The sequence below is a fragment of the Notolepis coatsorum genome, assembly GCF_963971535.1.
Source record: "Notolepis coatsorum genome assembly, chromosome: 10".
Lineage (NCBI taxonomy): Eukaryota > Metazoa > Chordata > Actinopteri > Aulopiformes > Paralepididae > Notolepis > Notolepis coatsorum.
Window position 1 is genome coordinate 12,741,836 of NC_140174.1, and position 22,917 is coordinate 12,764,752.

Here is a 22,917-nt window from a genome sequence, read left to right on the forward strand (position 1 = left end):
CATGCGGTGAGCAGTCCAGTGGACAGACAGTTGTGTGGGACACACCTCTCCGCTGTGGTTTGGCAAAGCAGGCTCCACGACTCTCACCTCCCTTGATACAATCAGCAGAAACTCTGACTGCTGGGCCCGCCCGTAACCTATACTGACAAGCTGCAACAACCAATCAGAGCAGAGAAGGGATGCCCCGATCACGTATATGCGGACAGTCAGAAAGATTTGCTGGGTGTTTATTTCCAGTAAATTGGGGAGGATTGGATTCTCTTAAGGGGGGGGGGGGGGCAATGTGAGGCTAATAAGCGGGACAGGCGAAGCACACGGAGAGAAGGCACTGGCTGCCGTCGACTCGCGAGAGGAAGAGGAGGTTTACCTGCTCAAACTTCCAGCCGTCGGACATGGTGGAGACCATCTGAGTCAGCTCCTCCTCCTGGCACTGCAGCACCCGATACACGTGCTTCACCGGAGCCTGCTGGGAGGGGTGGGAGGACGGGAAGACAGAGGGACGGGAAGACAGAGGGACGGGAAGACAGAGGGACGGGCAGAGGGACGGAAGACAGAGGGAGGGGAGGACAGAGGGAGGAGGACAGAGGGACGGGCAGAGGGACGGAAGACAGAGGGAGGGGAGGACAGAGGGAGGAGAGGACAGAGGGACGGGAGGACAGAGGGACGGGAGGAGAAAGAAATAAAGGGAGTGTAAGATGAGTGGGAAAAAACAGTCAAAACTACGCAAACCCTGCCCTCTTCTTTTTTTACACCATTATTTAAATAATTTTGCAATTATCTGAACAAACATACAGGTACAATCAAATTGAAGACAATAATTACTTGAACAAACATAATACAAACACATTGAACGCCCAATTATTCAAACAAACGGATAAAACCTGCCCTCTTTTCTCGATCCTCCAATCACAACTGCCGCTTCCGTCGGACAACCCCATGTTCCCACAACCCCATGTTCCCACAACCCCATCTTCCCACAACCCCATGTTCCCTCAGCCCCATGTTCCCTCGGCCCCATGTTCCCTCGGCCCCATGTTCCCTCGGCCCCATGTTCCCTCGGCCCCATGTTCCCACAGCCCCATGTTCCCACAGCCCCATGTTCCCACAGCCCCATGTTCCTACAGCCCCATGTTCCCTCAGCCCCATGTTCCCTCAGCCCCATGTTCCCTCGGCCCCATGTTCCCTCGGACCCATGTTCCCTCGGCCCCATGTTCCCTCAGCCCCATGTTCCCTCAGCCCCATGTTCCCTCGGCCCCATGTTCCCTCGGCCCCATGTTCCCTCAGCCCTATGTTCCCTCAGCCCTATGTTCTCTCAGCCCTATGTTCCCTCAGCCCTATGTTCCCTCAGCCCTATGTTCCCTCAGCCCTATGTTCCCTCAGCCCCATGTTCCCTCAGCCCTATGTTCCCTCAGCCCTATGTTCCCTCAGCCCCATGTTCCCTCAGCCCTATGTTCCCTCAGCCCTATGTTCCCTCAGCCCTATGTTCCCTCAGCCCTATGTTCCCTCAGCCCCATGTTCCCTCAGCCCTATGTTCCCTCAGCCCCATGTTCCCTCAGCCCTATGTTCCCTCAGCCCTATGTTCCCTCAGCCCTATGTTCCCTCAGCCCTATGTTCCCTCAGCCCCATGTTCCCTCAGCCTGTCGGACAGCGACGGTTGTGATTGGAGGATATAAAAAAAGAGAGAAACCAGGAGATTCAGGCGAAATCTACACACCTGATCTGTTTTGCAGTCACGTTCCCTGATCTTGTCCTTGATTATCTTTATTAATGAAGTGATATTGTAGAATTCCGCTTCTTCTAGGACACCTTGAAAAAAGAGACCACCACAACTGGGATCAGGCCAACAGTTTGACAAAGTGCAACAGATTAGAATATATTAAAATGTATTGTCATCATGCAGCACAAGTACAGTACAACGAAAAGAAGTTTGGCATCCAACCAGAGAGTGCAAATGTAACAGTAAAGTGCAATAGTAATATACAATGTACAGGTGATTAAACTGGGTATAAAACAGATAAATTAGTACAGTCTACAGACTAATAGTGCTAATCAGCTGTACATACAGAGTTGTAATATTAATATGTACCCGTGATAAAAAGGTATGAAGACACTATGGTAGTAAGTCATACTGGCCAGCAACGTAACTAATAAGAGTAGGTAAGGGACATGGACAGATATAGATATAGTATCTTTTTGAGAGACCTGCCTTTTTTATGTGACATATTGTATACATTTTTATTGTGTGCTTTTATCTTTTCATGTCAACTTTGTTGTTTTTAAATGTGCTTTATAAATAAAGTGGATTGGATTGGATATCTACAGATATGTAAAAAGGATTGTGCAGGTATGTACAGACGTTAAGAATATACAGAATTATAGTAGTGCAATTGTAATATATAATGTAGAGGTGTTTAAAATATATAAATCAGCCCTACTGAGTGATGGTGCTAATCAGATGTGTGTACAGTAGGGCTGAGCCCAAACGTTCAAACCTTTGTTCGTTACGTTGGCATTCGAATTCTAAATCAACATTCAAATTTTAATTTTTTTATTAAAAAAAATTACTATTTTTTTTCCCTATTCATTCTGTTTAAACCAATGGGGTTTTTCTTCACAGTTGCAGATAAAGATTAGGCTACACTAATATTATAGTAGAAGTAACTAATGAGTTATATTAATTAGAATGTTGATTTACTTGATTTAGTTGGGCTGGGGCTTCTCCCTGGGCTAGGAAGTTGATTTAATAAAAGAAAAAAAGACTAATTTAATCAGATTAATCACTTTATTCAAATTGAGGATTTAGTTTGAGGATATACATTTTATTTTATTTTTTCGAACGTTTGTTCGCAAAACCCTGACGAAGTTCGAATCCCAAAAACAGGCTTCGGGGACAGCCTTAGTGTACAGAGTTGTAGTATTAATATGTACAGTGCAACAGGACTGACGCAGGGCGACGAGGGTCTGAGCTGTGAGTCTCTCAGCAGCCGTACTCAAAGCTCAGGTCCTGTGGAGGCTCACCTTCCTCAGCCAGGTCCCTGTTGAGCACCAGCTTTCCGTGCCTCAGGTAGTTGAGCACCGGGCCAAAGTAGGTGGGGTCTCGGTCTATGAGATAGGCACCGGTTTCATCCTAAAAGAAGAGAAAATGGAAGAGACAAAGAAGATAATGACAATATTAGTATAGTTCTTTTATTTAATCCATCGTGAGACCTGGGTGAATCGGAGATGAAGTCATCGTCAGTGCTGAAACGTGGGCTTTAACCCTTTCACTACCACACTACAGAAGGTTACCCCTTTACTATCACACTACAGACCCCTTTGTCGTGTGGCAGTGAACGGGTCAACCTTCTGTATTGTCGCAGTGAAAGGGTTAACCATTCTGTAGTGCGGCAGTGAAAGGGTTAATGAAATCACCAGAGATGTTTTGCAGGAGCAGACGGGCGGCTCACAGACCATCGATACGGGGGCGGCCGGGTAGTGCAGCGGACTAAGCGTCCGTCTACCACCACAGAGACAGTGGGATTGAATCCAGCTGTGGTGCTTCCGGGTTGGCCGACCATCCATACTAGGGGTGGGAATAGCCAGACCTCACGATACGATCGCGATACTTGCGTCACGATACGATAGTATCGCGATACTAAATATATCGCGATACGCTGAAAATATTGCGATATTTTTTTGTTGTTGCTCACATTTAATTTATTACCTTTTTTCAACTGCAAAGTAAAACTTTGTCAACATGTTTTATCTAATAAAATAAAGTTCAGTCTGTTCATCTCACTTCAATTTTTTTTATTGCAGAACATGGTATTTTCTCAAGCAGACAGATGTAAACACTGTAATCGGTGTTACATGTACCTGACAAACTGAACTGTTTGTATTACAGTCATATTCCATGTGTGTGTGGACTACTGTACTATTACAGGTATTGAAATGAACAATGCAACTTCCTTATACAAAAATAAATAAATAATGTTTTATGAATAATAAAATTTCGATACTTGGCGTCCCTGTATCGATACAGTATCGCCACGCAAAGTATCGCGATACAAGATATACAAGAGTTTTATTTGTCACGGCATACAGGTATACAGTGAAATGCGGGGGGTCTCGCCCGCAACGATGTGCATAATACAATAATAATAATACTACGTATCGATTTTTTCCCCCACCCCTAGTCCATACTAACACAATTGGCTGTGTTCGAGGGTGGGAAACACGGCGAGGGTGGGTCCTGGTCGTTGTAAACAGCGACTCCTACAGTTCGGTCGGGGCGCCTGCACAGCAAGGGAAGGATTTGGAGGGAGGTAGTGTGACCTTCCACACGTTACACTCTCCCTGTGAGAGTCCGCGCTGCCAGGTGAAAAGAAGCGGTGGGCTGGCTACACATGTGTCAGAGGAAGCATGCGATAGTCTCCGCCCTCCCGGACCGACGGTAGGGGGTAGAGTGCGCAACGACCAGGAAGGGGATTGGCATAACAACTAACATTGGGATGGGAGAAAAACGGAAAAAGAGAAAAAAGATGATTAAATATATATATATATATATATTTTTTTTAAAGACTATCGATACGGACACACTGAAGTTGTGGCCAGCTAAATGTTAACGTTGCAGACAGAGTGGAGGTAATGTAATTAATTATTATAAATGGTAACCGACTGCTTTGACTGACACAATAAGCATCGCTGTGCATCGTTATTGCTCCCGCGCTCTTTATGCGTTCTAAAAATACATCTGCATAAAACGAGTACTGAAATCACTACTCGAGTAAGTCAGAGTACAGAAAATCATTACTTGTGCCTCTCCCCAGCACCTGCTAACAACCCACACAAACTCAAGATAACACATGGACAGACCTACATGTTAATTATACCATAATGCTTAATGCTGTATATAGTATATATATATTTATTCATATATAATTATACATATCTGTATATCTGTAGATAGTAGACTAGATACTGGGCGGCTACGTGGCGTAGTGGGCAAGGCGCTCGCCACGAAATCTGGAGACGCTGGGCTCGCCTGTTCGAGCCCAGCGCTCCACATTTGCTTTCAGTTTAGCTGGTCGTCCGTACTAATACACATTGGCCGTATTAGGGGGTGGGAAACTGATGGGTGGGGATCGGGCGTTGTGGACAGCGACTCCTACAGGTCGGTTGGTGCGCCTGCGCAGTAGAATCAGGAAGTGTCGGGGGCAGCGTGAGCCTCCCACGCGTTACTCCTCGCCACTGAGAGATCGAGCTGCGCAGGTGAAAAGATGCGACTGCTGTTACCTCAAGTACCGGAGGGGACTTGTGCTATGTATGACTTAGTCCACATTGCAGCTGGCTTGTGGGAGGCAAGAAACAGCGTTCGTGACAGGGGAGGGTTGAATTGGATGATACGAAATTGGGATGGGAGAAAATACAGAAAATGGGAGAAAAAGTGGATAAAAAAAAAAAGATAGTAGACTAGATACTATCGCTATATCTGTATATCCCTTACCTACTCTTACTAAGTTACGCTGCTGGCCAGTATGACTACCATAATGTCTTTATACCTGTATTACTGTATTATACTACAACTCTGTACATACATCCGATTAGTACCATTAATCAGTAATACTAATTTGTATATTTTGTACCCAGTTTAACCACCTGTACGTTGTATATTACTATTGCACTTTACTGTTACATTTGCACTCTGGTTGGACGCCAGACCTTTCGTTGTACTGTACTTTTGAATCAAATCTAATCTAATTAAACACATGAAAAACACCAAATCTCAGTATCAAGGAAGAGAACTTGGAAGCGTGTGGATTTTGAGGTCAGCCCCCTAAGCACATCGTCTCTCTGCGTGGGTTCACTTGGCAGTGGCACACACACAGGTCTCAATACTGCTCTGTTCCCACTGGTCCTGGGTCAGATCCTCATTTCTACACCGCCTCTGGGTAATCCCCTACTTCTAAAAGTACACAGTGATTAGAAGAACATCTCGGTCTCCTGGGCCAGAAGAGGTTAAAATAATGAGAGCAGAAGAGTGATTTGGAACAGCAGGCTCCAGACAGACAGACCAAGAGGAGAGACAGCGCTATCCGACGGCTGAAAACAATTAGCCTAGTCTGGTCCGCGGAGCACAGAGCGGCCCACATTCAATTGACCTTGTAAAGTCGTCCACCTACTACCGCTAACACCGCAATTCTACATAAGATAAGATATTCCTTTATTGATCCTTTAATTCAGGAATCATAGGAGCATGGGGGAGGGGAGGTACAGCTATGGGCAGGGTAATAGTTGAAAGATTTAAATTATAGGCAATGAAATTATAGTACAGTAGAAGTAAAAATAGGCAGTGTAAACTATATGCATATTATGAGCAAGTACGCAGACCTGAACACCACACAAGGGTTAACTGAACACAGACCTGAACACCACACAAGGGTTAACTGAACATGGCCAACGACTTAAAAGGCCGTGTTCACATCTGAAAGTCCACGGATAGTCCGGACTTTATGGTTGACCAAATGTGAGAATGATCTACATTGTTTGATTTTGGTTTGCATTCACACTGCCCTTTTTTGAGTGAACCTAATTTGTAAACAAAGGACATGCAGTCGCCAAGTCGTTCATCTATTAGACAGATCAGTCGCCCAGGTCATTTTCTGGAAATCCCGCCTGAACAGTGGCGTCATTTCAGTAAAAGGTGAATTTTGGTGGATTCTTCTTGTCAAATCAGTTGTGGATTGGACATTTTGGAGAGTCGTTTCTATACAATTCACATATGACATTTAGGTAACATTAATGAACAAAGGAGACAACTACAGTATGTAAGTAGTGAACCAATTTTTCCCCCAGTGGATCATAATGATCATATTACGGAGCGGTTGTTGGTCCTCACAATAGTTCGGTTTGTGTTCACACACCTCTCCAAAGGACTATTGATTTAAAGGGACCATGGTTCACTTAAAACGGACCAAACAGGGTAGGTGTGAACGTGACCTAAGAAGATCAAAAGGCCTTCATTAGATCAGTGGTTCTCAAACTACGGGTCGCGACCCGGTCGTGGGTAGGTGACACATTGGAAAGTAAAAAAAAATATATATATATATTTTAATGTTCTGGCAACATATTTTGGCTACATATGCCTTGTTTTATAAATGTGTATTGATAACAGTGCTGTAATACAATTTTCTAATAAAATATGCACGATAAAGTTCAACAACGTGTGCTTTTATTTTTATATTCCTTAATTCCACGCCGGTGAAATTACGCAATACGCATCGCCAAATTCCCCCAAAAAATTATGGGGCCGTGGTATAAAAAAAAGTTTGAGAGCCCCTGCATTCGATTTAACGGCTGGAGGCTGAGCGAGTGTGGAGCGGACGGCACTCTGCAGAACACGCTGCAGGGAGGGAAAGCCCAATGCAAATGTTGTGCAAATACACACAAGCGCAACAGGATGTGTGAGTTTTGCATGGCGTCGGGAGCGCGTGGCCTCGGGGGGCAATCTAGACAAATTAGCCTCCGCAGCTGCGTCCCGGTATTATTTACACGAGAACACAAGGCGACGGTTTTCAGACTTTTCCAGGCTGCGGCCAGCGGGGCCGAGCGCACAGGCGAGCCTTCAGCCTGGCGGAACAGTGCTGCACATTCACCAGCCGGCTCTCCCCCACCCCCCCCCCCCCCAGCGTGCCGCCGGGGAGATTGATGGGCCCGTCGGCGAGCGGAGCCTATTAATCTCTCCAATAATGAGAAAAGGTCCCAAAGCATATTGGGCTGTAATGAATCTCTGAACCCTCTTAGCCGGCTGACCTCCTTTTTCGTGGCAAAAAAAATACCCCGCGGGACCCCGGCGGGCTTCTGTTCCAGTCCTCCCCAACGCGCCGTGCATCGGATCCTGACACTGGTGTGGCCGCTGAGGTTTAAGCACAGGTGTTTAATATGTCTCTTACCTACTATATGTCTATACTAATAAGTCTCTACTACTATACTAATATGTCTCTTACCTACTATACTAATATGTCTCTTACCTACTATACTAATGTATCTTACCTTCTATACTAATATGTCTCTTACCTTCTATACTAATATGTCTCTTACCTTCTATACTAATGTATCTTACCTTCTATACTAATGTATCTTACCTACTATACTAATATGTCTCTTACCTACTATACTAATGTATCTTACCTTCTATACTAATATGTCTCTTACCTACTATACTAATGTATCTTACCTACTATAGTAATGTATCTTATCTTCTATACTAATATGTCTCTTACCTTCTATACTAATATGTCTATACTAATATGTCTCTTACCTACTATACTAATATGTCTCTTACCTACTATACTAATGTATCTTACCTTCTATACTAATATGTCTCTTACCTTCTATACTAATATGTCTCTTACCTTCTATACTAATATGTCTCTTACCTACTATACTAATATGTCTCTTACCTACTATACTAATGTATCTTACCTACTATACTAATATGTCTCTTACCTTCTATACTAATATGTCTCTTACCTTCTAATATGTCTCTTACCTTCTATACTAATATGTCTCTTACCTACTATACTAATATGTCTCTTACCTACTATACTAATGTATCTTACCTACTATACTAATGTATCTTACCTTCTATACTAATATGTCTCTTACCTACTATACTAATGTATCTTACCTACTATACTAATGTATCTTACCTACTATACTAATATGTCTCTTACCTTCTATACTAATATGTCTCTTACCTACTATACTAATGTATCTTACCTACTATACTAATATGTCTCTTACCTTCTATACTAATATGTCTATACTAATATGTATCTTGCCTACTATACTAATATGTCTCTTGCCTACTATACTAATATGTCTCTTACCTACTATACCAATATGTCTCTACTACTATATGCACTCAACACTGCAGCACCCAAGTTTCAACACACATCACACCAAGAAGGTCAGGAAGCCTTTTTACAAAACATGTAGCCTGGAAGGTAAGGGTAGAGAGTCTCTACACCTCCATAAACCTTCCACTCAGGGGAGGAGGCTACTCCGGGTGAGCCGGGACTGCCGGGGGCTATGTGGTTGACCCCCCCCCCCCCCCCCCCACACACACACACACTTGGGGGTGACAGTGACCCCATTTATAGATGCGGGCGATGTGGCCCAAAACAGAACAAAAGAGACAGTGTTTTAATGAGAAACAACACGCGACGCCGACGGCTCTCTGGGGCCAGACTGGGGACGCACCAGGGGAGGAACCGGGGACGCACTAGGGGAGGAACTGGAGAAGCATCAGGGGAGGAACCGGAGAAGCACTAGGGGAGGAACCGGGGACGCACTAGGGGAGGAACTGGAGAAGCACTAGGGGAGGAACTGGAGAAGCACCAGGGGAGGAACCGGAGAAGCACCAGGGGAGGAACCGGGGACGCACTAGGGGAGGAACCGGGGACGCACTAGGGGAGGAACTGGAGAAGCACTAGGGGAGGAACCGGGGACGCACTAGGGGAGGAACCGGGGACGCACTAGGGGAGGAACCGGGGACGCACTAGGGGAGGAACTGGAGAAGCACTAGGGGAGGAACCGGAGAAGCACCAGGGGAGGAACCGGGGACGCACTAGGGGAGGAACCGGGGAGGCACTAGGGGAGGAACTGGAGAAGCACTAGGGGAGGAACTGGAGAAGCACCAGGGGAGGAACCGGGGACGCACTAGGGGAGGAACCGGGGACGCACTAGGGGAGGAACTGGAGAAGCACTAGGGGAGGAACCGGGGACGCACTAGGGGAGGAACCGGGGACGCACTAGGGGAGGAACCGGGGACGCACTAGGGGAGGAACTGGAGAAGCACTAGGGGAGGAACTGGAGAAGCACTAGGGGAGGAACCGGGGACGCACTAGGGGAGGAACCGGGGACGCACTAGGGGAGGAACCGGGGACGCACCAGGGGAGGAACTGGAGAAGCACCAGGGGAGGAACTGGAGAAGCACCAGGGGAGGAACCGGGGACGCACCAGGGGAGGAACTGGGGACGCACTAGGGGAGGAACTGGAGAAGCACTAGGGGAGGAACTGGAGAAGCACCAGGGGAGGAACTGGAGAAGCACTAGGGGAGGAACTGGAGAAGCACCAGGGGAGGAACTGGAGAAGCACCAGGGGAGGAACTGGAGAAGCACTAGGGGAGGAACTGGAGAAGCACCAGGGGAGGAACTGGAGAAGCACTAGGGGAGGAACCGGGGACGCACTAGGGGAGGAACTGGAGAAGCACCAGGGGAGGAACTGGAGAAGCACCAGGGGAGGAACTGGAGAAGCACCAGGGGAGGAACCGGGGACGCACCAGGGGAGGAACTGGAGAAGCACTAGGGGAGGAACTGGAGAAGCACCAGGGGAGGAACTGGAGAAGCACTAGGGGAGGAACTGGGGAAGCACCAGGGGAGGAACTGGAGAAGCACTAGGGGAGGAACTGGAGAAGCACCAGGGGAGGAACCGGGGACGCACTAGGGGAGGAACTGGAGAAGCACCAGGGGAGGAACCGGGGACGCACCAGGGGAGGAACGAATGGCGGCAAATTAAAGTTTTGAACGCTAATAATTACATGATCGGCGAAAAATGCAGCCCGAGCAGGTAGACGCTCGCAAAGTGTCGCGATGTGCGGGCCGTTGCGTGGTAAGAGGTTAAATAAAATTAAGGCACACAATTCCTAGAAATGTGCATAAAAGTCATTTTTGCCCTGAGGGATGATTTACAATAAAATGCTATAAAAAAACTGAAAAGTTCTTGACGCTATAACAAAACGCTAGCGTTAGCACACAAAAAGATACACGTAACTTAGCTGACTTAACACTAACTGCTTCAGCTGCCCGTAGACCATCGACGTACGAATTGGAAGCGTCGTCGCGTGTCATTCTAACCCTTCCAGAAGCTTTGTGGTCCGGTCGTGAACTTTCCATAAATGTGTCTGCATAAATCCATTGCATTAGATCCAGCACTGAATTAATCTTTTTTTTGTATCCACTTTCTCTCCTTATTTTTCTATTTTTCTCCCATCCCAATTTCGTATTGCCAATTCTCCCCTCCCCTGTCTTGAACGTTGCTAGACTATGCCTCCCACTGGTCGGCTGTAGTGAGGATAGAAGCCTTGCATCACGTGTCCCCTCCGGTACACGAGGAGGCAGCCTGTCACATCTTTTCACCAGACAGCACGGACTCTGTGGCGAGGAGTAACTCGTGGGAGGCTCACGCTGCCCCCGATACTTCCTGTCTCTGCTGTGCAGGCGTCACCCAACCGACCTGTAGGAGTCGCTGTCCACAACGTCCAATCCCCACCCATCGACTTCCACCCGCTACCTCTGCCGATTGAGATAGTATGACGACGACTGGCTAATGCCGACACCGGGATTCGAGACCGGAGTCTCTTGAATTGGTGACGAGCGCAATCTCCGCTACGCCACCCAGCCGAATGCATCTTGTGATTATTATAAATCTTTCGAAGACGACAACTATTAGCCGTTAGCTATTTCCTGGTTGATGTCACACGAATGCCAAACTGCTCAGCCAATAGACAATTCATTTTATTAGTGTGAACGTATACTTTTATCCAGTGCTTTTTAAGGTGCACGTAAAGAGCGCAGTGATATCCCATGAATATATATAGCCGCCACGTCTCTCCTGTCCGTCAGACACATGCGAGAAGTCGAGAGGGAGACCGCTGGGGCTGTTTATTATTTTTTATAAAACACAATTCACAATTTCACACAATTCGAATATACATTTTTTAAATCTAATGTATGTTTTTTTTTTAAACAATTAGACTATTAATTTGAATACAGAATATTCATCGACAGCCCCATTACTCAGTAGTACTCATATTTTTTACCCAGTTTAATCACCTGGGCCCAGGAGTTCAAAACTTGTAATCCCCATCTGATTGGATCAGATTTGTATTCATTCATTTCAACTCATTATGAATTGAAAATGGGGGACCCTGATGTAAACAAGACGAAAGTCTCTCTGGTCTGCATCCCCTTAACAATTGTGTGTATTGAGCTGTACTGTACCCATACTGCAATCTGTTCATTAAAATGTTCAATCAGTTCATTAAAATGTTCAATCAATCAATAGGGATTAAAAGTTTTGAACTCCTGGGCCCTGTACATTCGGGTATATTACTATTGCACTTTACCGTTACACGTGCACTCTGGTTGTACAACTGTACTTGTGCTGTATAATGAGTGTTTAGATATTATAGTGAGTTGGAACCGATTTTATTAAGCAAGATCCACGTTAGATTAGATTAAAATGTATTGTCATCAAGTACAGGACGTAACCGAAATAGGTTTGGCATCCAACCAGAGTGCAAATGTAACAGTAAAGTGCAACAGTAATATACAAGGTAGTAAGGTACAGGTGATTAAACTGGGTATAAAATACATAAATGAGTACTGCTGAGTAATAGTGCTAATCAGATGTATGTACAGAGTTGTAGTATTAATGTAGAGTGATACAGGTATAAAGACACTATGGTAATCCATGAATCCAAATTGACAATGTGGTTAGAAGTGGTGGAGAGAATAAAAGCTAGCATTTAATGGTAGTGTCTGGTTAGGAGCGAAGGATAATGGATGGATTATCCATTGGGGGGTCCAGGGCGGGGGGTGCGAGCAAGAGCATATGTGTGTAGGGGAATAGATAGCAGGTATTAGGGGTATATCTTGTATAAGACATTTATCCAAACGGTGAGTTAACTGATTTACAATGCTTGTATATCTAATCGTGTGTTGTCATGTTTGTTTATGGGTTTGTTTAAAAAATAATAAAAAAAATAATACAAAAAAGACACTATGGTAAGTCATAGGTAATCGATATGGGATAGGTAAGGGATATGCATGTACAGATATTTCTTCTACGAGGACATCAGAAGATGCATATGAAAGGCGATATTCTAAAACAAAGCTTCCGTTTGGCCTTATACACCGGATTCCGCTCTGGGGCCAGGCTACCGGATTCAGACTTGCGGTCACGGACTTCTGTACTGCGTGGCATAAAAACGGGTGAAATTCAAAACCCGTGGTGAAAGATGAACTTGGTCCAGCGGTGTCCAGGAAGCCTGAACACTTAAGGTAACTAACTTGCGTTCAGCGTTTCTCTGATTGGCCAGGTCATTTCTGGTCATGTGACATGTACGCCCAATCGCAGGACGCGACGCGGCAGAGGCGCATAGGTTGCCGCGGCATTATGCATAGGCAATCCCCCCTGTTTTAACATCAACGGTTAGCTCAACTCGTTCCTCAGCTTGCTGTCGAGCCTGCGGTCAGTTGGTGACAAGTTCGAATCACTTCAATTTCCTTTTATTTATTTTTTTTACGTTAAAATTAAATTAATTAGAGTCTGTCTTTCTTTCACCGGTTAAGTTTAGGCATTCTTTCCGAGTTGGTTAAGGTTAGGGTTAAGTTTAGGCATTCTTTCGGAGTTGGTTATGGTTAAGTTTAGGCATTCTTTCGGAGTTGGTTAAGGTTAGAGTTTGTCGCAGAGCATGGCAATAGAATGCCTGTCTTTCTTTCGCCGGAGCAGCAGCCTATTTCCGCTCTGCCGCGGTCACATGGGCCAATCAGAGAAAAGCTGAACGCAAGTAAGTTACCTTAAGTGTTCACGCGTCCAGGAATCGGACGTTCATCATGTAACATGTGGAGCGGAGCGGCTTCATGTAACATGTGGAGCGGAGCGGCTGGGGGGCGGAGCGGCTTCATGTAACATGTGGAGCGGAGCAGCTGGGGGGCGGAGCGGCTTCATGTAACATGTGGAGCGGAGCAGCTGGGGGGGCGGAGCGGCTTCATGTAACATGTGGAGCGGAGCGGCTTCATGTAACATGTGGAGCGGAGCGGCTGGGGGGCGGAGCGGCTTCATGTAACATGTGGAGCGGAGCAGCTGGGGGGCGGAGCGGCTTCATGTAACATGTGGAGCGGAGCAGCTGGGGGGCCGGAGCGGCTTCATGTAACATGTGGAGCGGAGCGGCTGGGGGGCCGGAGCGGCTTCATGTAACATGTGGAGCGGAGCGGCTGGGGGGCGGAGCGGCTTCATGTAACATGTGGAGCGGAGCGGCTGGGGGCCGGAGCGGCTTCATGTAACATGTGGAGCGGAGTGGCTGGGGGGCGGAGCGGCTTCATGTAACATGTGGAGCGGAGCGGCTGGGGGGCGGAGCGGCTTCATGTAACATGTGGAGCGGAGCGGCTGGGGGGGCGGAGCGGCTTCATGTAACATGTGGAGCGGAGCGGCTGGGGGGCGGAGCGGCTTCATGTAACATGTGGAGCGGAGCGGCTTCATGTAACATGTAGAGCGGAGCGGCTGGGGGGCGGAGCGGCTTCATGTAACTTGTGGAGCGGAGTGGCTGGGGGGCGGAGCGGCTTCATGTGACATGTGGAGCGGAGCAGCTGGGGGGCGGAGCGGCTTCATGTAACATGTGGAGCGGAGCGGCTGGGGGGCGGAGCGGCTTCATGCAACATGTGGAGAGGAGCGGCTGGGGGGCGGAGCGGCTTCATGTAACATGTGGAGCGGAGCAGCTGGGGGGCGGAGCGGCTTCATGTAACATGTGGAGCGGAGCGGCTTCATGTAACATGTAGAGCGGAGCGGCTGGGGGGCGGAGCGGCTTCATGTAACTTGTGGAGCGGAGTGGCTGGGGGGCGGAGCGGCTTCATGTGACATGTGGAGCGGAGCAGCTGGGGGGCGGAGCGGCTTCATGTAACATGTGGAGCGGAGCGGCTGGGGGGCGGAGCGGCTTCATGCAACATGTGGAGAGGAGCGGCTGGGGGGCGGAGCGGCTTCATGTAACATGTGGAGCGGAGCGGCTGGGGGGCGGAGCGGCTTCATGTAACATGTGGAGCGGAGCGGCTGGGGGGCGGAGCGGCTTCACGTGCAGCGGGACAGGAGAGCGAAGCTCCCACCTCGACAGCGGCATTTCTTTTTACAAGAGAATATAGAATGAAGGTATCAAATAAAATAGTAACATAAGGGAATAGAAGAAGCCTAAAGTAAAGATCTCTGCTGAATAAAGTAGAGGCAGATGACGGTGGTCCTCCTTTAACCCTTTCACTACAGGTTAACCCTTTACTATCACACTACAGATGGTTAACCGTCTGTGGTGATAGTAAAGGGTTAACCTTATGTAGTGTGGTAGTGAAAGGGTTAACCCTTTGTCGTGTGGCAGTGAAAGGGTTAACCCTCCGTATTGTCACGGTGAAAGGGTTAACCATTTGGTAGTGCGGCAGTGAAAGGGTTAATATGGATGATAGAACTGCGGTTAGCTCGAAAAATTTGGCTACTGTATATTAGGGATGGGTACCGAATTCGGTACTTTTGAGGTACCGAACGGAAACACGTCGGTACTACCTTTTTTCTTTTCATGTCAACGTTCACACGCACAATATATGCTTACCTAGGATTTGACTTGATTAAACAACAAAGCAGTCGGAGCAATGACAAGCCGAAAACTGTCGAAATTGTAGTTATTTGAAGTTTGGATTTTTTTTTTCACGACTGAGGTGGGTAAATTACATTTCTTGAGACTAAAGTACCGAAAAAAGCTACCGTTGGGTACCGGTATCGATTCAAATGTGAAAGGTACCCATCCCTACTGTATGTATATAATATACACATTTATACATTTAGCGCATATATATATATATATATATATATATATATACACACACACATACATATCTGTCTGCATTTAACCATTCTATATACCTACTTGTACACCTGCATATAACGCATGTACGATAGCATGTACAATAACGCTGTATATACTGTATCTATGCTGTACATATCAGCCTATAATCATTTTTACATATCTGTAGATTCTATATCTGTACACATATCCCTATCTAGTTACGCTGCTGGCCAGGCCAGTATGACTTACACAATGAAAAAGGTCACTTTAAAAAAAAGAACAGGAGTGGTTCTTGTATAGTAAATAGATGGGATATAGCAAGATAGCATAAGGATATATAGTATAACTGTATATTGTATAGTATTGTATAGTAGTGTACATAAGACCCAGTGCCTCATCCGTAGCCAACACTGTATTGCACTATCGCAGGACCTTAGCATGTCTTTTACCATGCTTTTTTGTAAACTTTATGTACATTATACCTGTTATGTCTTATTCTTATTACTTGTATTATTGCACAATCGCTGCGGGCATGAACACCTGCATTTCACTGTATGCTTGTATGCCATGACAAATAAAACTCTTGACTTGACTCTTGACTACTACCAGTGTCTTTTTATGCATCACTGTACAGGAATACTACTAATATACATATATTATATAGCCAGCCAGTTGAATCACCTGTACATTGTATATAACTATTATTGCACTTTACCGTTACATTTGCACTCTGGTTGGATGCCAAAACGTTGTAGTACTGTACTTATGCTGTATGACGACAATACATTTGAATCTAACCTAATAAAGGCGATAGAGCATAAAGTAAAGATGAATACAGTAGAGCGGCTCCTGTCCTCGCGGTGGGTAGAGAAGACGGTAGAACTATAGTCTATAAGGCTAGCTGGAAACATTGGGTTAACACTTATTGAATGACACGGTATGATAACTAGCACCAGATGAGGCCTCTTCACCGACATGCTCTTATGCAGCCTGGGAGCTTCTTATCACCAAAGTCTGGGACAAAGTCTGGGACAACCCCCCGCCCCCCGCCCTTTACAACCAGGGGGCCGATGGTGGATCAAAGAAGGGCCAGACGGTGACGACATTCCAAGACTAAAGAGATAACCGCAGAGGAGGAAGGTAAACAACGTTTAACTAGAAGGGTGGGGTTAAAAAAAAAATATTTTAAATCGTCGTTCTTCTGCCGACAACACAATGCACGTCCTCCCACAGGAAACGCCACAGAGGTCCCAACCCTTTCCAGCACGTCGTGAAGGGCCAGCGAGCTCTCCGGGACGCGCGTGTACCTTTGCAAATTTAACCTCCCCCTCTCTCCCCCCAGAGATGCAAATCGTGGCACGCTGGCTCCAGGACAACCATACAGGGTGGGGTAAACACACTGAACCTCGACTGGAAACATACAACTGAATGTGTCTAGGTGGTCCAGAGGTCCCCATCTACTAAAATCCAGATAGCAGAAAATAAGTAGGCTAGCCTCCTCTAATGTATTCACTGATGAATTCACATACCAGGGTTAATAATACGGGGAGACAGTGGCTCGGGAGGTAGAGCAGTCGTATGGTAATCGGGAGGTTCCTGGTTCGATTCCCGCTCCTCCCCGGGCAGAGGGTCGATGTGTCCTTGAGCAAGACACTTAAGTACCCCCAACTGTTCCCGATGAGCAGGTTGGGCACCTCGCATGGTCGCCTCCGCCGGCGGTGTGCGAGTGTGTGAGTGAACGGGTAAAATGTGAGGAACAAAATTGTAAAGCGCTTTGGATAAAAGCTGTTCTATAAATGGAGCCAATAATAGGCTAGCATGTAAAAATTGGCTACCAGACGAAAATACCACTTACATTAGTCACGTGAAACTGCTCCAGTTCACGGATTCATACGGGCCAGTAATGAAAAGAATGAATGCCTTATTAACACCGGGTCCCTTCACACGAGCCAAAATGCATGCAGCCTGCGGACACGGGGATGAGAGAGAGAGAGGGAGAGAGACACCCTCTCTCTCTCTCTCTGGGTACAGAGCGGAGCGGCGTGGATCGAGTCACATGACTGCAGCGAGTACTTAGCCCAGCCGAGTGGAAGTCTGATCCTTAGTGTAGTGTAGGAGACAAAAGTCCCCCGGGACGACAAGCGGTAATGGCACAGTCGAGAAGGACCACGACCGCTCTGAATAAAACACATCTAGGCTATGTTATGCAAAGCCACCTTCATAATTATTTCAAAAAATATTTAACAGTGACGTTTTGGTTGCAAGTTTGACCTTTCCTTATGGGGGCGGCGTTCCTCTAGTCTTTCCTCCATTGTAACTGTAAGCACACGTTCATTTCGCGAGGCACGCACACGCAGTGAATTTAACTGAACAATTTATGACAGATGAATGTTTCAGGCACTAAATGAACAGCTCCTTTCAGAAGACCCACTAAAAGCTTTCCTGTCACGAGAGGCTCCACAGCCAGGCTGGTGGCCAGGAGATCCCTGCCTTCCATAGCCCTCTCTCCCCCTCTCTCTCCTGGTGCAGCGTGGGTCGAGGTGGAGAGAAGCGTCTCAAAGTAAAATATTTACCGGGTTCCAGCTGGCACCGTTTCTGGTTCTTTCCAACACAACCCCTATGCCTGGTGATCACACTTGGGATCACTTTTGTGGAATGAAGTGGTCTTGGGCCTGGTACAGGTGATGTCAAGTCAAGGGTTTTAAAGTTGACTTTTAAAGTCAAATGTAAGACTTTAAGACCTTTGTAATACCACTTAAGGGCAACATTTTATACCAATTTCATGACCATACTAGAAAGGAAAAAAACACATAGTGACACTGAACTGGCGGCTGCACTTGCGTGTCAATTTAAATTATTGGAAAAATGTGAACCCAGCAAAAGACAGTAAATGTCCACATTTCTCACACGCGCCCGCGACGAGAGAGAACCTTCTCAGGCAGCAAATGGAGATGAATAGGGAATAGAATTAGATGCGAAAGGAACAAGAATCCTCTGATGGAAATGTTTGAAAAATTCATGGCGCTGTCAAACCCAGCGGGCTGGATCTCGACTCGAGTGGTGCCGGGTCGGTCTGAGAAGAGCCCGTCTGCCACTTACACGTTAACGGAGGAATGACTGATCTCTCTGCTCCATATGGCTTTAAAGGCACCATGAAATCAAAATAGATTATGTTCTTTTATCACATATCATGTCTTGCACTGACTTGATTGACTGTCGATGAGTCATCCTGCACATGGGGGACGTATACTAATTTAGTATATCCAATGAAATGCTTACTAGAATGACATTTACAGCACATTGTAACTGAGCTAGCACTCGGCCTCTTTAACTAAATTGAATGTGTTCAATGTTAACTTGCTAGCTAACGTTACTAATGCTGTGTAACGTTGCTAACATAAGGGATAGTTAACCCTTTCACTGTCACACAACAAAGGGTTAACCCTTTCACAACCACACTACATAAGGTTAACCCAGTTTCACTACCACACTACAGACGGTTAACCCTTTCACAACCACACTACATAAGGTTAACCATTTCACTGTGATAATACAGAATGTTAACCCTTTCACTGCCACACGACAAGGGGTTAACCCTTTCACAAAGGGTTAATATATCATAAAACAAACCGGCGGTTCAGAAGAGCGAGTTGGTCCGTCCAGAAGATTTTAGATTTTACTGCCAGCGCTCCTAGAGTTTCCAGACCACAGTACGGGTAACATTTCAAATCGAACGGCTTCCTCTGGATCGCTGTGCCATTGCTTTGTGGAAAGTTTCTATGCTGGAATTATAAGTTTCTATGCTGGAATTATATTTGATCAGAAATAAAAAGTCCACTCCTCTCAACCTTCATGTTTGGGTTGTATATGCGTTTGTGTTGTAACATGATGGTTGGCTCATACAGTCATATTGTTGTAGCATCCGAATCTTCAGTGAAACTTTTCTGACCCATTAACCCTTTCACTAGCACACTACAGACGGTTAACCCTTTCACTACAGAAGGTTAACCTTTCACTACCACACTACAGACGGTTAACCTTTCACTACCACACTACACTGTTAACCCTTTCACTATAGATGGTTAACCATTTCTCTACCACACTACTGAGAAGGTTAACCCTTTTACTACCACACTACAGATGGTTAACCCTTTCACTAGCACTACACTACATACGGTTAACCCTTTCACTAGCACACTACAGACTGTTAACCCTTTCACTAGCACACTACGGAAGGTTAACCTTTCACTACCACACTACAGACTGTTAACCCTTTCACTACAGAATGTTAACCATTTCACTACCACACTACAGAAGGTTAACCCTTTCATTACTACACTACAGAAGGTTAACCCTTTCACTACAAAAGGTTAACCTTCTGTAGTGCGATAGTGAAAGCATTAACCCTTTGAATAGTGGTAGTGAAAGGGTTAAAAGGCTCTGGTACCAGTCTCTGATTGATTAGAACATTAGCACGTGTCAACAGTAGCCCAGACTCTTGGCGCACATTATTCACTCCCTCCAGCGCCGTGTCTCTGCTGATGTGTTGGACGAGGTAAAAGCTGGATTCAGAAATGCAGGAATCTGCCAGTCTGGTAATAAACATTTATCATGAGCTCATTGGAGAGAGAAATACAGACCCTTATCCAAGAGTCTAGTATGATCCGTCTAAGAGTCTACCATGATCCGTCTAAGTCTAGTTATAAAAAAAAAATAAAAATAAGGTTTTACATTTTATTTAACCTATATTTACCCAGGCAAGTAAGTAAGAACAAATTCTTATATACAAAAGCAGCGTGATCAAAAAGCAAAAGGCTTTTGAGGGAAGAGGGGGTGGGAGGCTGTAACAAAAACAAGGTTATATACATGCATACAAGTAAATAAAAAGAAGATTACAGTAGCAATAGTATAAAAGGAAAATTACAATTTTGCCTTGTTGAATGCATCCAGTGAAATTAACACATCAATGCATACTTTTATTGTGAACAGTATGCATAATGTTGTGTTAATTCCACGACAAGAGATATTTAATGTTAGTTACCTGAAATAATTTCGTTTTGGGGGGGGGGGGGGGGGGGGGGGGGGGCTGAGTGTAAGAAGAATTCCATTGTACTTGTTGCATATTGCAAATAAAACCATCTGAATCAAGAGTCTGGTATGAGCCGTCTCAAGAGTCTGGTATGAGCCGTCTCAATAGTCTGGTATGAGCCTTCTCAAGAGTCTGGTATGAGCCTTCTCAAGAGTCTGGTATGAGCCGTCTCAAGAGTCTGGTACAACCCTTAAGGTGCTCCCATAGTCGAGACTGTACACGGACTGGACTCTGCGGAGGTCCACTGGACTCTTTGAGCTTTCATAGTCGAGCGGATCTCCGCGGACCAATTTCCTACATGTCTCGCGCCAGTTTACACAATTTCCCCCACGCTGTTCAACTTCTGTCATGTCGTCGTCATCCGATGTCAAAATAAAGAGTATGTTATCTCCGTTTCCAATATTTCGATAATAAAACGGGCAGTTTTATGTGACAAGCGTTTTGTGTGACACCAGTCAGCGAAGCGGACGTCCGCGCGTCAGAAAATAGGAGCTTCGCACTTGGACTCTGCTTGGAGTACCCTTTGGGTCAGCTTCGAGTACCCTTTGGGTCAGCTTTAAGCCTGCGGGAGTCTGCTCCGTGTATGGTCCGCTCGACTATAGGAGGGCCTTTAGAGTTACAACACAACCGGACCTTGTCGGGGGAAGAACAGAGAATGTACTGGTCAACAACCGTCCCCTCAGGGGCCACAGTGTTTTGGGGCCTTCTTCTTCTTCACGATTAGTGGAACTAGCCGTCCTAGCAATTGAGGAGTCACTTGGGTCATTTGGCCTCTCCCTGTGGAGACAACCGGACTCCAGATAAGGATCCCTGAGCCTGCTGGGCGGAATGCAAATACTTCTTCAATGTTAAGAAGACAAGGGAGTACATGTAAAGACATGCGCGTGTCTGTAAGAGAGAGAATGTGCAAGTGTGGACTGAGAATATGTACACACACACACACACACAACACAACACTGTGTGTGTACACTCCAGCGAGACAGACGATGCTTTTCACACTTTGCAGGTTTTTCTTTTGGTATTTTCTCTCCTCCGAGCTCATAATTGTTCCTCATAACCACACTGGCAGAATCCTGCATTTGTGATTTCACGGTTCACCCCTTACTTCTTCAATACACCGATATGTTATTTAATAGAATTGTTCCTAAACTTGTGTGCATCACCAAAATATCGAATCGTTGCTTTAAAAATCATATCTGTACATATCTCTTACCCACTCTTACTAGTTAGAAGTTACACTGCTGGCCAGTATGACTTACTACTACCACAGTGTCTTTATACCTCCTGTATCACTGTACATATTAATACTACAACTCTGTACATGCATATGATTAGCAGCACTATTACTCAGTAGTAGTAGTACAAATGTATATATCTTATACCAAGTTTAATCACCTGTACTACTATTGTACCGTAACATTTGCACTCTGGTTGGATGGTTAGATTAGTTTTCGTTGTACTGTATAATGACAATACATTTTAATCTAATCAAATCTAATATTAACAGGGTGATAATATGAGTACACGTCTACACGACTCCCAATGAAAAGGGAAATTCCGCCGAAATTAACTTTCGGATCGTAATCCGGTGAAAGTAGACCTTTTCCTTAAAATGCTACGATGTTTCTCCTGATGTTTTTAGCACTTTTGAAGTGTTTGCTAATCCAATAAGTCGTCGTAAAGCCTGAGGTTTACACACCCAACTGGCTTTGTGCATCCGAGTGCATTTCCTGCGCCTTCTCCCTGGCGATGTGCAGAACAGGCGCCGGCCGACGGCATGAATAATGCAGCGCTCCTGTACAAGAGGCCTCCTAGTCTTGAAGCGCGTCGACAGCCTGCGTGACCGAGTGGAGAACCCGGGCCACTCATTTCCTCAGCTGGGAAACACAATACTGCATTGGCCAAAACAGAGCACTTAGCTTAGCCATCAATCTTCCAGGGCTTCCTGTTCCAAGTGCAGAGTTGTGCACGCCGGTTAACAGAAACTGGGCCTTTTCTGGCCCTCTTTCATGTGCGAGAAGAAAATCGGGTATAGGGTGAAAGGTGTCAAGAGTTCAGTGTCAGCGAATAAACCATACCACGTTTATAGAGCATCATCATTAGAAGGGGGATTTCGAGAGCTCTGTGTGCACTTAAAAGACAAGGGATTGAGAGACTGATCAGTTGCTCACATTTGGAT

At 45.9% G+C, this 22,917-nt stretch overlaps 1 protein-coding gene across 5 annotated transcripts in view; it reads right to left on the reverse strand.

Moving 5' to 3' along the window:
* The window catches only part of kctd5b (potassium channel tetramerization domain containing 5b), a 39,584-nt gene that overhangs the window by 14,771 nt on the left and 1,896 nt on the right, over nt 1-22,917 (reverse strand). The window contains exons 2-5 of one of the 5 annotated variants that reach the window (XM_084323940.1): nt 3,019-3,127; nt 1,715-1,806; nt 368-463; nt 46-150 (exon numbers count right to left, since the gene is read on the reverse strand). In XM_084323940.1, the coding sequence (XP_084180066.1) occupies nt 46-150; nt 368-463; nt 1,715-1,806; nt 3,019-3,127 (402 nt within the window). Of the gene's footprint in view, nt 1-45; nt 151-367; nt 467-1,714; nt 1,807-3,018; nt 3,128-22,917 lie in introns of all 5 variants that reach the window. The other 4 variants (XM_084323941.1, XM_084323939.1, XM_084323943.1 and 1 more) reach the window with 4 other exon arrangements.